At 38.5% G+C, this 15,927-nt stretch overlaps 1 protein-coding gene across 1 annotated transcript; it reads left to right on the top strand.

The window, feature by feature from the left end:
* Positions 1 to 3,586: 3,586 nt before the first annotated feature.
* Positions 3,587 to 5,597, top strand: LOC139621168 (fibroin heavy chain-like). Its single transcript, XM_071477473.1, has 4 exons — positions 3,587 to 3,677; positions 3,924 to 3,957; positions 4,112 to 4,126; positions 5,021 to 5,597. Exons 1-4 carry the CDS (start codon positions 3,612 to 3,614, stop codon positions 5,512 to 5,514), a joined length of 609 nt encoding a protein of 202 aa, XP_071333574.1. The 5' UTR covers positions 3,587 to 3,611; the 3' UTR covers positions 5,515 to 5,597.
* The last annotated feature ends 10,330 nt before the right edge of the window (positions 5,598 to 15,927 follow it).

Here is a 15,927-nt window from a genome sequence, read left to right as displayed (position 1 = left end):
TTTTGAATATAACAATATTATCAAAATATTACTTATGAAATGTGATTTTATGTCATTCTCATTATAATACAAATGAAATCTCCACACCACATAAATATTTTTCCACAGCTAACTTTGTTCTTTAGTCATCTTTGAGATGAAATGTCTTTTCTTGCAGGTCATGCAGTTGTGAAAGGAGGTTATGACGTTTCTGTTGGTGTACCTGGAGCACTTGAGATGATCGACACCTTTGACCGGCCTGGTACAGCTTTTGCTGCTGGCACCTATGCAGGTGCTGGGACATTTGCGGAGGCATTTGAAGATAAACCTGGGAAGCGCATTCCCAAGGCAGGAGTCTACGCTGCTGCAGGAGTGGGCCATGCTCGAGTTGGTGTTGGTCTGACAGGCGTAGAGGTAGAGGTGCTGGGAACAGGTTTCTCCATCGGTCCTAGATTGAGATTTTCTGTGTTAGGGAATGGGGTTGAATTCAATTTGTTGTAGATTGTGGCTTCATGCCAAATACAACTCTTTGTGTTTTGTGTCTATTATTACACCAGTGAAACCTCATTTGTGGGATTTCAAATTTGCAGAAGTTTTAAAATAAACTTGTTCTGACATTTCAAATCTCTGATATAAATTTCTTATTTCCAGTATTAACAACATTATATTTATTATATATATTTTTATATATTTACTATATATTTATTATATAGATCATAAAATAGAACTTCATTGGTGATTTTTTTGTGAGTACAACTTTTAGATAGCAGAGATAAAACATTTTTGGTCATACTGACAATTACGTGCACAAATAAGATGACTTATCACTGACCAGCATCGTGTTGTGCACAGAATGTCTTGGTTTTAATTTTGGCGCCCATGTTAACAGGTTAGAGTTGCCTATTTTTCATAAGTGATATGTGCACTTCCTCGCAAAAATACAGGGAAATCATCTGTAAAGAGTGATATTACCAGCAACATTACATGAAACTGCCACCTTTCACTGTAGTGTCAGTGTCTTGGCTGAATTGGATAAAAATAAAGATAAAAATGTTTTATTTTTTAACCATTTGTGCAGCTGCATGTGAAGACAGTGGAGGCCAGTTGGTTATAGGTGTGTCTTGCTCGGAATGAGGGTAAACAGAAGTCAAGGAACAGTCTGTGCACAAAGACAGTGCTGGCAGTAGCAGCGGCAACATGTATGCGAGCCGTAGCAGTTCAGCGACGCAGCTGCCACACATGTGACATGTGTTGTTTCTTCTCAGAACCAATTTCCTGAATGAACAATAACAGTAAAAAGGAAAGAAATGAACAAAGAAGTGAACAACCCCCTGCAAGGAGTATGAATGAATCTGAATGAGAGAGTGAGAGATTATTGACATTTGACTTTTCCTGACTTTCAATACTCAATATAATATACTATACGGTACCTGCACTGGACAGACGTGATAAGAGGTAATGGGATTATCTTTTTTTGCATGAAACAGACAGAGGTACAGAGCATGAGTAACAGGCTCTTTCCCTCAGCTCCTCTTCCACAGAGATGAATAATAAACTGATGGATAATAAACTAACTAGCAGGCCTACAGCATATACGGTATAAAATATACAATTAAATAAATAATGAAAATGATCAAGAAAAGTAATGTTGACACTTAAATACAAATTTCCCTGCCCCTAGTTTAATGTTCCTAATATACAGCACTGATTATAAGATAAGCCAGTGTTATGTTCCTGCAGTAGCTACGATTTCAGGTTGTGTATTATTAATAATTAATAATAACTCTATAAATATGGTAGATGGTTAAAAATAAAGTAACTAATTGGTGTAATATATCTATAAGAGCTGTCATACTCACACATCAATTGTCATCCCTCTTCTCATTGAAGTGCTTGTGATAGTGGTTATGATAAATGTGCATTAGGCTGTCACATGTATGTTTGAAACATATGGTGGTCGTGTCTTATTTTAGTAAGAGGTTCTTTTAAAGGTTTGTTTACTGAACTACAAGATTCCACAAGTGCTCTGACCCAGTTTTGGCCGAGAGTTTCAATGTGCAAAACACTGAATCAACCAGTTGCATTTGAGTACACAAGGGAAAAATACAGTATTTAGTGAGATTAGATTCATGTATAAAGAAAACAACCTTCACCACACAGCCAGGCTGCTACAATGACATTGACTTATTGTACAGCCTGCAACTTCTCTGAAGTCTTTACTTTCACTTTCCATTTACTGTAACAGAGGAGAAATACTGTCAGTCCAGCAGGAATGACCATTGAAACCCTCTGTAATAAAACTATTCATAAACAGTTCAGGGCCAAACGTCCCTGTATCTATACTGAGTTTCATTATCTGCTTTTCTTATCTTTGTTTCAGTTTGTCACTTTTGCCCCCCGGAGCCAGAGACTCACAGGTGACACGCTGACAAGCAGATAAAAATCAAAAAAATATCCATCCATGCTTCCATTACCTACACCGCTTATCCGTACAGGAAGCCAGTCTATCCCAGGGCTGACATATAGAGACAAACAACCATTCACATTCACATTCATACCTACAGCCAATTTAGAGCCACCAGTTAACCTAATGTGCATGTCTCTGGACTGTGGGAGGAAGCCGGAGTACCCGGAGAGAACCCACAGGGAAACTCAGAGAGAACATGCAAACTCCACACACTTGTTTCTGTGAGGCAACAGCGCTAACCACTGCATCACCAGAGTAAAATATGGGACCTTTAAAATAATTAAAGAGAAAAGGCTTTTCATACTGTTACACATCATATTTTCATTATTTGTACACTGCTGTCAAAGTCAAAGATAAAATAGACATGAAGCAATTTATAACGAGAATAGCAGTAGAGCAGAAACCTCCACCAAGGCTAAACAATCCTACATGTCAGTCTAGCTCTTAAATACAAACAACTGAGGCATTGACACAAATGTCAGAAATTTAACTGGTTCCACATCCAAATGAGTTCTTCCCCGGCCCGGGTCCCATCCCTGCACTAAGTCTGGTGCAAATCATTTCAGTACTTTTTTGGGTAATCCTGCTGACAAACATACAAACAAAGAGACAGAGGGGGGTGAAAACATAACCTAATAATAGGAGTTCAGACAGTTCAGGCCTGGGACATGGGCTGCGGATGCCCCCCCCCCCATCTGTCTTTGTCCTGAAGTTGTTATTATGTTGCAGGCAGTTTGATGATTCTCCAGCTCTTAAAAAAAGCCAGAGGTAATAAAGAGACGGCAAAATGTAACAGACAATGGCACAGAGGATAAAGAAACATAAAGAAAAAGACATGTCATGAAATAAAGGTTTTAGGACATGTTCAGCTGAATAAAACACTCGTTGACCAGTGTGAAGATTTCAGTAGTTCATTCAAATGTCAGCTGAAGTTTCTTACTTTAACTTTCTGTTCAACAGGGTGAAGATCCAGACTGTAAATGTCGCCACTTCCATCAGTAGAATAACTTAACTTAATTACTGAAGGGCTGAGTGCAGTGTTATGTGGAGAGGCTTCCAACTGTAGCTATTTGACTTCTAATCATTAACTAATTCACTCACTTTTTACTTTCTCTTTCACTCTCTCTCTCTCTCTCTCTCACACACACAAACACACAGGGTATTTATGCCCCTGAACAGGAGCAGTTATTCCACCCGTTACACTGAGCACATCAGGCGTATCACACCTCTGGTAAGTAATCAGTCATGTTGGTTTTTATGCAAACTGTGATGTTTACATGCTTTATAATATGGTGGTATTTTACAGTATATACCAAAGAGCACAGTATCAGCAGGGTTTATGCTAATGTATAATGTGAAATGTATTTGCTATACAGTGTATTTCCATGACCACAGTTTGATTCTACCGAGGCAGCTCCCACAGGGAAACTAACATGTTCTTTCAATTTGCTGGTGACACTTCCTCTTTTTCTTTCAGAGTAAGCTCTTTGTCCTGAAGATGCCACGTATAGGTACATGCACTATAAAAAGTCAAAATGTTAAGTCTATCAATGGAATAACGGAGTAATTGTGCATTTGATAAGTTTCATTTGACTCTTATGAATTTAAAAATTAGAAAATGTACTTGTATAAATAAGCAAATAAAGTTTCTTTTCTTTCTTTCAGGTGCAAAAGCTGAGAGTACGTAATTTTTTAAAACTTTTTTTTTTACTCCTGTGCTGTTGGTTACAACTGAAGTCATACTTTATTATATGGTTCACTGATTAGAAAAGACAGTCTGGCACATCAGTTCAGGTTTATGGTGTTGAAGTAACTGGGCTTGAATAACACCAGAACTGTCACAAAACGAATTAAAGTTAAATACAATATATACAGTGCAGGGAGGGTTACTTTTGAAATGTAATAGGTCACAGGTTACTAATTAAAAATGTTATGAGTATTGTAACTGTTCTGATTATGTCATCAAAGGAATGTAACTTATATTAATTTAGACTATTGTTGCCACGTAGAAATTTCACAGCCCAATCATCTCTCCAAGTTAATATTTCATGATTTTTGTATTCACCAACATTTTGATTTGTGACTGGAATTGAAGTACACATTTTTTTTAGGAACTGTAACTGATTACATTTACCTTGTAATTTAATTACACTGCCCTGTTACATGTAACTAGTTACTCCCCCACACTGAGTACATCAGGTTGGATTGAGTGGCCTGATATGTGTTTGTTTTACTGTCAGTCATAGCAAACTGAACATGATTTCTTAGTGACATAACTGGGTACAGCTAGAGCACAGCAGGGACTTCCTCCAGACAGTTCATGGCTGTGAGAAAGTTTTAAAGACTACTGCTTTATGACTTTTGTCATAATTATATCATGGAAATTATAACAACCTTTTTCTGAAAATATTGCTTTTGAACTATGATTTTATATCTTTCTCATAGTAGTACATATTTTTTTCTGAAATGCTAGTAGGCCTATAGTATTCTTGAAATCTCCACACCACACAAATATTTTTCCACAGCTAACTTTGTTCTTTAGTCATCTTTGAGATGAAATGTCTTTGCTTGCAGGTCATGCAGTTGTGAAAGGAGGTTATGACGTTTCTGTTGGTGTACCCGGAGCACTTGAGATGATCGACACCTTTGACCGGCCTGGTACAGCTTCTGCTGCTGGCACCTATGCAGGTGCTGGGACATTTGCAGAGGCATTTGAAAATAAACCTGGGAAGCGCATTCCCAAGGCAGGAGTCTACGCTGGTGCAGGAGTGGGCCATGCTCGAGCTGAGTGGAGTGTTTTTGATGCTGAGGCCAAAGGGCCCAACGCCAGTGCTGGAGCCGGAGCCTCTGCTGCATCTCTCGGTGCCAGAGCCTTTGCCAGAGCAGAAGTGGCCAGTGCTTCAGCCTCTGCTGGTCCTGTGAAGGCTACAGTCGGTCTGTCAGCAGACACTGGTGTTGGTGTTGGTCTGACAGGTGTAGAGGCAAAGGTGCTGGGAACAGGTTTCTCCTTTGGTCGTAAAATGGGCATTTCTCTGTTTGGCACAGGGTTTGAATTCAATTTGTGGTAGATTGTGGCTTCATGCCAAATACAGCTCTGTCTGATTGTTTTTGTGCCTTATATTACAATAAACCTCTTTTGAAGCACTTGAAATTGGCAGCATTTATGAATGAAGCCTGTTCTGACATTTTAAATCTCCACTGAAATGTATTTCTAATGTTCAGTATTAATGTTCCACTTCACTGCAGATTGCTTCAGCTTGGTTTGAATGTAGACCTACAACTGCAAAATATTTTTAGTACATAATTTAAAAAAAATCTCTCTCTCTCTCTCTCTCTCTCTCTCTCTCTCTCTCTCTCTCTCTCTCTCTCTCTCTCTCTCTCTCTCTCTCTCTCTCTCTCTCTCTCTCTCTCTCTCTATATATATATATATATATATATATATATATATATATATATATATATATATATATATATATAGATATATAGATATAGATATATATATATAAAATTAGTACTAAAATGAAGTCATTTCTGTTCAGAATGTACAAGTTAGAATGTGCAGTGCAGGAAAAGAACTGTATCAACAGCAAACTTATTTAGTGTGATTTTTTGATTGATTGATGATTATTTTGCCAGCTTCTTTACTGAGGGAAGACATGACAATCCTGTGTGGTTCCCACAAAAAAAACTGCTGAATTTGTTTTGCATGAGGACTTTGTGGGTGTCAATGGAAAAAGTACATCACCATTAAACCCCCTCTGCCCACTCCATCTGTGTTTGTCCAGATGTTGTTATGTTGGAGCCACCAACCAGTCAAGTTCCTGGAAATATGGTCCTGAGTTACAATATTGAATATGATGACTGGATATAAAATTATATTACTTCCTATTACACACATGTGTTAAATTGTGTTATAAATGTCACCACTTCCATCAAGTATAAACAGCTTTCAGGACATGTTATAATAAACAGGAAGGTCTGCATCTCCTGTATGATTTATAATGCCTATATGTACAGGAGTAAACAGTTCAGGGCCAACTGTTCTTCTACAGTTCATCTATGTTAAGTTTCCTTATCTGCTTTTCTTATCTTTCTAGCTGGTCTTTGCTTTCAGTTTCTCACTTTCACTTCCAGGATGCAGAGACACACAGGTGAATTCAAAAGGACGGCCAACAAGAAATGAAAGATTTAAACATTTGCTTTAAGGGACTTTTATATTACTGGCTACACTGACAAAACATATCAAATGCCAATATTTAAATTAGGCCATTCCTTATATATCACTGGCAACTGAAACATCGTTAGAAAACAGAACATAAGAAAACCTAACAAAACAACAAGAATAATAAATATAAGAAGAAGAAATAAAGGTCCCATGTTGTATAAAGGTAGATGTCCATGTCTTTTTTGATTAAAAAGCAGGTCTAGGTTCTATATTAATATATTAATTAACACTGTGAAAGTATCAGAGTGTCAGTCCACAGAAAAATGCACACAGCCTGTATTCAGAAACTGAGCCTTAAAAAGAGCCAACAGGACTTTTGTAACTTTGTGACATCACAACAAAGTCACTGCTCTCAGCCATGACCCAAGCCCCGCCCACCTGGACCCACCATCCAATCTTGCAGGATTTGGGTGTTTTGAGTGTTTACCTGAAATCTGCCATATTTCTAATAGATCACTCACAAACCAGAAGCAGACTGTAGATTTGGATCTGTGTCTTGTACTGTGTAGATTAATGAGGTTTTTTTTTTCATAAAGGTTTTTATATCTCATTATTGAATAAAATTATCCACAAAAAATTAGCCACAATTACTTAAGATATTATGTGAATATCTATCTATTTATCTATATATACACAAAATGGCAAGAAAAAGTAACTTTTTTTTTTTCACTTTTTTTTCTTACTTTTTCTTGCCACTGCACATATATAGCCTTTGCAATTACCTCCATTTATTTATAAATGTGTCCCTAAATATCAGATCACCATCCAACATATAGCAGTTGTGTGTGATTTTAATAAGAGGATCTATAAGCTTTTTAAAGGTTTGTTTACTGAACTACAAGATTCCACAAGTGCTCTGACCCAGTTTTGGCCGAGAGTTTCAATGTGCAAAACACTGGATCAACCAGTTGCATTTAAGTACACAAGGGAAAAATACAGTATTTAGTGAGACTAGATTCATGTATAAAGAAAACAACCTTCACCACGCAGCCAGGCTGCTACAATGAGATGGACTTATTGTACAGCCTGCAACTTCTCTGAAGTCTTTACTTTCACTTTCCATTTACTGTAACAGAGGGGAAATACTGTCAGTCCACCAGAAATGACCTTTGAAACCCTCTGTAATAAAACTATTCATAAACAGTTCAGGGCCAAACGTTCCTGTACAGCTTATCAACACTGAGTTTCCTTATCTGCTTTTCTTATCTTTGTAGCTTATCTTTGTTTTCAGTTTGTCACTTCTGCCCCCAGGATGCAGAAACTCACAGGTGACACGCTGACAAGCAGATAAAAATCAAAAAAATATCCATCCATGCTTCCATTACCTACACCGCTTATCCGTACAGGAAGCCAGTCTATCCCAGGGCTGAGAGACAAACAACCATTCACATTCACATTCATACCTACAGCCAATTTAGAGCCACCAATTAACCTAATGTGCATGTCTCTGGACTGTGGGAGGAAGCCGGAGTACCCGGAGAGAACCCACAGGGAAACTCAGAGAGACCATGCAAACTCCACACACTTGTTTCTGTGAGGCAACAGCGCTAACCACTGCATCACCAGAGTAAAATATGGGACCTTTAAAATAATTAAAGAGAAAAGGCTTTTCATACTGTTACACATCATATTTTCATTATTTGTACACTGCTGTCAAAGTCAAAGATAAAATAGACATGAAGCAATTTATAACGAGAATGGCAGTAGAGCAGAAACCTCCACCAAGGCTAAACAATCCTACGAGTCAGTCTAGCTCTTAAATACAAACAACTGAGGCATTGACACAAATGTCAGAAATGCCCCATGTCACAATGTTAATTGCGTTATCTCACAATGTTAAGGAAAGTGAAAAAAGAAATTCCTGGATCTGCCTCTTTAACTGGTTCCACATCAAAATTGAATGAGGTCTTCCATAGGTGTCATTAGGCCTGGGCATCCGGGGCTGATGTTTTGCAAGTAGCCCCGGAGATTTATTCATGTATTTGTTTATTTTATAGAATTTTTTTTTTTTAATGGCCCCAAATCTATTCATTAGTCATTCCAGTCATGCAATAAAGCCCTTGAAAATAACATGATGTTGTTGTTCAAAAATGCAAGTACATTATTGGTCCTCTGTGTCTTTCAAACACCAGATCGATTTCAGACTACTTGGAACAGAGTGACAGAGAAAGAGAGAGGCCGGTTACAGGGCTGCTGTTGGCATCTGGCGGTAGCCAACGAGCTACGGCTATGGACATAAGAAGATTTATTCTAAAAAAAAAAAAAAAAGGATGAAAGACGTAATGAGGCCCAGGTGAGGCTAGAGGAGGTGGAGGAGAGTCACATGTTGCTGTTGTAGCACTGACGCACTTACAGGCTCAGTGGTCCTCAAATGTTTTGTCTCAAGAAACACCTTGTTATTATGTGACAGCTGGTCCAGCTAGTCTTCACGGGAGCATGAGTGTACATGGGCTGAGTATAGACGGACAGTGGGAGCACTGGAGGATGTCAAGTTAGAAACAGGTCATTACAGCAGCAAGACAGACTGCTACTCACCTATTGTTATGTTATTATTATAGTATTAATATTATTTAAAATGTCAATCACATCATCATCCTTAGAAGACACCACATATTACACATATGTGTGCCATTCACACAAGGCTGTAGAATCTGAATGGCTGAGTAATGACCTGAAACTGTGCTGAGGGTTTCTATTGTGACTATTTGCTTTTTATCTTTTCTCACTTTTTACCTATCTTTGATCTTTGTCTTTATTATTCACCATTGCCTCTTTGTTCTGAAGCTGTTGTTGAAGCTTGTTTCATACTTTCAGTTTCTCTCTCAGTCACTGAGGACTATACATTGTGTTACATTATTTCCTGGAAACGTACCACAGCCATATCCATCACCTGCCTTAACCTCACCCTTAAACTAACCTTGAACTCAGTTCTTACCCTAAAAGTGAATTATTGACATCATAGGGACTTGCCTTTTGTCCACAAAACGAGGATGAGTCCACACAATCTGACCCGCTAAACCAGTTTATAGTACATCACCACAACATGTATAACAAGTACACACACAGACACACACACTGAGTGGGAGGAACCTTTTGCGGTCTGGTATTTATGCCCCTGAATGGGAGAAGTTAGTCCAGCAGTTACACTGAGCCCATGAACCGTGTCACATCTTTTACAAGCTGCACAATCTGGTAAGTAATCAATCATGTGAGTTTTTATGCAAACTGTGATGTTTACATGCTTTTTAGTATGGTGGTATTTCACAGTATATACGAAAAACTGTGCAGTATCATTTATCCTGTATGACTAACTGATCTGTATTCTGATCTGTATTGAAGCTCAGTATTCAGCCTTCAGCTCCAACCTGAAACAATCACTGAACTGACTAACTGATAGTTATTCTGTCACTTCCAACTTTCTCTCTGAGTGAACATTTTACATTATAGCCAAATTCACAGCACAGTCTTTGTCTTTAACTCATGTGTTTGGTGATTTTGTCAGACATCATCATGTTTATGAAATCAGGATTTTACAGCAGCAGAGCAGCAGCTTAGAAACGGTTTGCAGGTGACTGTTGGTTAACATGTAGTCTTGATGGTGTTTCAGTCACCGTTTCATATTTGTTCCATTGTCTGACAACAGAAACAGAAAAACATATAAATGAGAAAAGCTTCATTGCAATTCAACTAACTTTTCAACATAACTTTTTTTTTTTTGCAATAATTTGAGGTTCTAAGGATCTTTTTTTTAACATGTGTACAGTTAGCTGTTGAACTGAGCTGAAACACAATGCTTACACTTAAAAGTGTAATCTTTGGGCTCTCTGTTGGTGTTGTCAGCTGCATATTGTTATAGTTTACTGAGGAAAGCAGAAATGCTAGAACCCATAATTTACAGAACAGTTATGCAGGTTGCTTAAGATGCCTACAGACAATTATTGCATAAAACCAGGTCACAGTTGTCTTTGTCAGCCTAGGTTAAGGCTGTGGAATTAAGTCCTATAGATAAAATCCTGTGATATTCTCATAGACATGAATAAAGCAGTGACTTCATGTGGTCTGCATAAAATTAGTCCTCCTTGACATACAGGTTCAAGTAAGGAGTTTGTCATGAAGTATCTTGCACCTCCTTTTCATAATCTTAGTTCTTAGTTTACACAAGGCAGATGTTGAGTACAAATCTTTGTCTTGCGCATTCATAAAAGCACAATTGACATCCACCATAATAAATACTTATATAATCTGTGAATCTGAAATGTGCCTAAATGACATGTGTTTCAATGAAAGTATAGAGCACTGGATGAGTACTCTTGCCGCAGGTAATCACAGTCATGGGGATATCTTAACCATCCCCTTTAACATTTCCCCTGAACACTTCCACTATCAACTAATTGAGTTTGAGGATTTTTTTTTTTTAATTCATTCTCTGCCCGTCCAAAAATAGCTCTAACCAGAGTTTTCCGTGTTAGCATTGCCAAGCAATGAATATTGTGACCAAAACAGTTTGTCAATATGGTTTCACCCAACATATTTTATATACTGTGTGGACTATCAAGAATATATCTGAATTAAGAATACAGTTTGGAACCAGTGGTTTAAGCTGTTTGAATTTTCAAAAATGTGCTCCACGTGATTTGTTATTTTCCACCAGCTCTAGAGAGCTAACATCTTGTTGACATCTTCTGTTTCTCCTTTTTCAACAGTATACATCATGGACACACAAGTTGCAAAGACCACTCAAAGTCTCACCAGTGCAGCAGAGATGCGGGAAACCACCCAGATGCTGATGCAGCCCAATGCAAACTGGGAGGCATATCTGGCTCCTGCTCCCCTCTCTATCGCCATCCTGGGGGAGCTCGTCTTCATCTCCTCATGTGGTGACTTCTCCATCAACAAGAACCCCCCACCAGGTGGTTTCAAATACATAAAACACCCAGACTCAGAGGGAGCTGACTGATATTCTGGTTGAAATGCAGAACTGCAAACTCACAGAGATTGACTTTAACAAGACCATCGAAATGCTGAAAAAGGGTCTCACTGCCATGGGTAGTGTCAAGGAGCAGTGGGAGAAGATGGTGCGCTTCTTCCAGATGGCCTCCAACATCGTCAAAACCAGCCTCAGCGGGACACTGCACAATTTTGTCGACACATCTGATGGTGCAAAGGAACTTTCTTACAGTCAAAAGCTCTTTACAAAAGACCTCCTGTACAACCAAGCCTTTCAAGCCTCCAACATTGCCAGTCTGGTCGACATGATGTCAGGGACCTACACTGAAGTCTCCAACAAGTACCTGATGGACAGAGTGAGCAGCCTGGGCAGGCTCATGACCCTCGATAACGATCAACCTGAATTCCTTCATGAGCGTCTGAAGCTGCAGGACTCCTGCAAGGCAGCTCAGGCGGGGATTCTGCAGCTGGTCCTGAAGAACAAGAAAGAATTTGAGAGGAAGTCCAATGCCAGGATGCTGAAAATAGAGGGTGAACTGAAGGCCATTCTGCCAGCTCATCCACCCCAGGAGACTGAGAGAATCAGAGAAATTGTTCAGGCCGGGTTTGAAGGAAAAGAGAGTTTCTATTGACGAAATTGTTTTTCCACAACAAATGAAAACAAGAGAGTATGTAGGCATCTAGATAATCATGATCTAGTTAGAAGTGTCACCTGCATGTATTAGCATGTAATCTTATAGCCTTGTTAGTCTCTCATGTAACCACAGTCAGTTGAGACTGGTGTTAGATCAAGTTCAGCTAGAGACATGCTCTGTACATGATACAAATTACTGATTAATGATAAAAAATTACCACTCCCACATTGTGACGGTTGAAAACAGTTTGACTTTCTTGTCTTATTAGCTTTTTAAACAGCTTGTTTTTATCTCTTACAGTTATTGACTTATTTGGTTGAGAAAATAAGAAAACAGACAAATATGCTGCAAATTCTCACCTGTTGTCATATCGATGGCGTTTTCTCAATTTGTTTGTTTTTGTCTATTTGCGTGTGTTTTCTTAAGTTGCAGTGCATTGACATTTCTTGGTCATCGTAAAATAAAACTTTTTGTTTTGTGACTTCTAGTACAATCAAACAATGTGATATTTCAAATTTGCTGAATTTATAAATGAAACTTGTTTTGACCTTTTAAATCTCCACAGAAATATATGACTTATTTCAAAAATTGATGTTTGCAGATAACACATTTGAGCTTTATAAGTGATTTACTAGTGTTTTAAGATAAAAGAGATTTAACAATAGCAGGTTTTGTCAAACTGAAAATAAAGCTCACAATTGACCAGTATTCCCTCCTTTCATTTCCTGATCTAACTACCACCTTCCACTCATCCTGCAGATCACAGTGGAGGATTAAGATCTATAGCTGATCTGCAGCAGTGTTTAAAATTGATGGACACTTTTCATTGTAGGAAGCTGTACATTTTTACAGGATGAACCCAAGAACCTCACTCCGCTGCAGATTTGTTTACATAGTTTCACACAGGGGATAAACTAAGGTCTGTGTTACACCAGACACTTTGATTGAAAGTAGGGCTGCACCTGGCAACTTATATAATTTGCCCATTATATTTCATTTTATAAATTAATGAAATGATTAAATTAATTAATCAAATTAATGAAATTATTCAATAAACTATCAAATGTAAGTCAAAAGTTAAAAATCTAATTAAGTATTTTAAGATTCCAACAAAATTATTTTTGCGCTGTTAAGTTTATTTTCAATTTAAGGTGATAAAAAGTTAGCTTGTTAATATCAAAATCCTGTTGTGTTATTGTTGACATTTCTTGTTGCAAAATTCACTGAACGTCTGCAAAGACACATAAAACCTCAAAAGACACACGATGACCACGAAGTGGCCACCTGCACTTGCAGAAACTTACACTTATTTTCTTTAATAAATGATTGATTGTTCAGTGTATAACACCTCAGATAATGATGAAAAATGTCCATAATTACCCCCTGAAGCCCAAGTGAATATACTCTAACATCTTATTTTGTATGATCAGCTGTCAAAAGTCCAGATACTGAGTTCACTTTCATAGAAAACTGAACAAGAGAACTGGATAAAAGAAGCTGGGATCAGAGCATTTTACACATTTGCTTGGAAATTACTGAAACAATCCATCAGTTATTAAACTTATTGATAATCAATTTTTTGTTCACCAACTAATCACTTTTGCTCTAGAACACTGGTTGGTAAACTCCCATATATATAATTGAATTTTCTCTACACATTTGGAGGGGCTGTGCAGAGCCTCTTAGAGGGGCAGCTGCTCAAAATGAAAAAGAAGCACATGGAGCAAGATTTTAAAACTCCATACACCATCATCATTTACAGCAAAACCAGTTGAATTACAGCAGCCCACATTCAAACACAATGTGACATGGAATCTTAAAACAAAATGCATCATATTATATCATTGATTATCACCTACTGCACATCACAGAGTAGCATTAATCCTACCGATAAATGAACAGGATTAGATGTTATTCTGTCCTTCAAACTGACAAATCAACCTGAGAACTGTTGCCTAACTCTCTGATTCACAGCTTGAAGGTGACGCCGCTGTGCAACTGTCAGACTCACAAAAACTGCAGGAACTGAGCAGGAAATTAACTTTTACAGCGCATTCCTAGTCTTAGGGAAACGCTTTCCACTACAAGTCACATTCATCTATTCACTCAGACTTTCATGCAGCGCTTTTTCTACATATACACACAAACACCCCGACAATACATGCATACTGGAGTAGCTGGGAATCGAACCAGCAACCCTCTGATTAGTGGACAGGAGACACAGCAGCGTGTGATCACAGTTTGCTCCATAGCGCTGATTCAGAGCCAGTCCGCATGATTTATTTCAGGAGCTATAATTACGTGAATAAAGCAATCCAGTATTGAAGTGATGTAAATATTATGACTAAATTTTACTTACATTTTAAATTGCACAGATACATTCGAGTTAATTAAGCGCCAGAGGGTTGATAAACGCCAGTGAATAGTCGACACCATCAGGTAGGGTTCATTGAATTAGCCGCCATATCACATTAATGCTACTTGGAAATAAAACTATACATTCATATACATTAAGCACATGAAACGATGGACATGATTACAATTCGTCCATGAAAAACAAGTAACTAAGACAATCAGACTGACAGAAACAAGGTGCCCGTCAAAACTTGCTCTGTTTCCCCTAGCAACAAACCTAAACCGTTAGCTGGCGGCTAACGGCTGCTAACTGCTGCTAACGGCGGCTAACGGCTGCTAACGGCGGCTAACGGCGGCTAACGGCTGCTAACGGCGGCTAACTGCTGCTAACGGCTGCTAACGGCTGCTAACGGCGGCTAACTGCTGCTAACGGCTGCTTCGTCTGTGATTAGTGGATATACAAACAAAAGTGCTCACTTCGTCTCGTAAAACACACCAAACCACTGAAACCGCCACTTACCGGCAGCTGAAGCTCCTCTCTGGAAAGTGGAATAAAATCCCGAGGTTTGTCCCGCTCAGCGTCTGTCCCCGGTGTCCCGGGTCGCAGCTGACCTCTGGTGAAAGGTCACCATGTGACGTAAACTGACGCTAATGGCAGCCAGCTCACTTTATTCACAGGTAAATTATGATGAATTATTCAATGTTTTTGATAAGGACCACGGGCAGGTCTTTAAAAAGCCACTTAGGACAGAATATGTAGGGGACAATAGGGGCCTGATAACAAATTTGTACAACAGGGGCCCTCAGGAGGTTAATTCAGCCTTTCCTCACACTCCACACTCTCTTAGTTTAGAGAGGGTTTAGAAAAGAAGCTGAGTGTTACAAATACCCAGGAATCATGTCCCTCAACGATGAAAAGTCTGTTTCAGCAAATGGTTCAAAGTCTGTCATTCATGCTTTGTGGAGGACAATTAGTGCGTTTTCTATAAAACTTCAAATTTGATGAAAAGACAACGTACTGGTGCAGAATAAAGTGACCTGACGGCAGACTGAAGGAGAGAGGAGTGTGTACAAGCCACATGAAGGAACGATTTATACTTTTGAAAAGGACAATGGACCAAAGAAGAGGATGTTTTGAGATCTTACCACCAGTGGTGTTGACATTTACTCAAGTACTGTACAAAAGTACAATTTCAAGGTACTTGTACTTTGAGTAGTTCCAGTTCACTTTTTACTCAACATTTATCTGACAGTTAGCTGAATAGATATTTTCAACATTAACATTTTACATAAAAAACACACAACGGGTTTATGAAACA

Source organism: Trachinotus anak, unplaced genomic scaffold (genome assembly GCF_046630095.1).
Source record: "Trachinotus anak isolate AG129_WGS33_773 ecotype Australia unplaced genomic scaffold, CSIRO_AGI_Tana_v1 ptg000004l, whole genome shotgun sequence".
NCBI lineage: Eukaryota > Metazoa > Chordata > Actinopteri > Carangiformes > Carangidae > Trachinotus > Trachinotus anak.
Note: the sequence above shows the minus strand (reverse complement) of the source record. Positions and strands in the feature narration are given on the sequence as shown.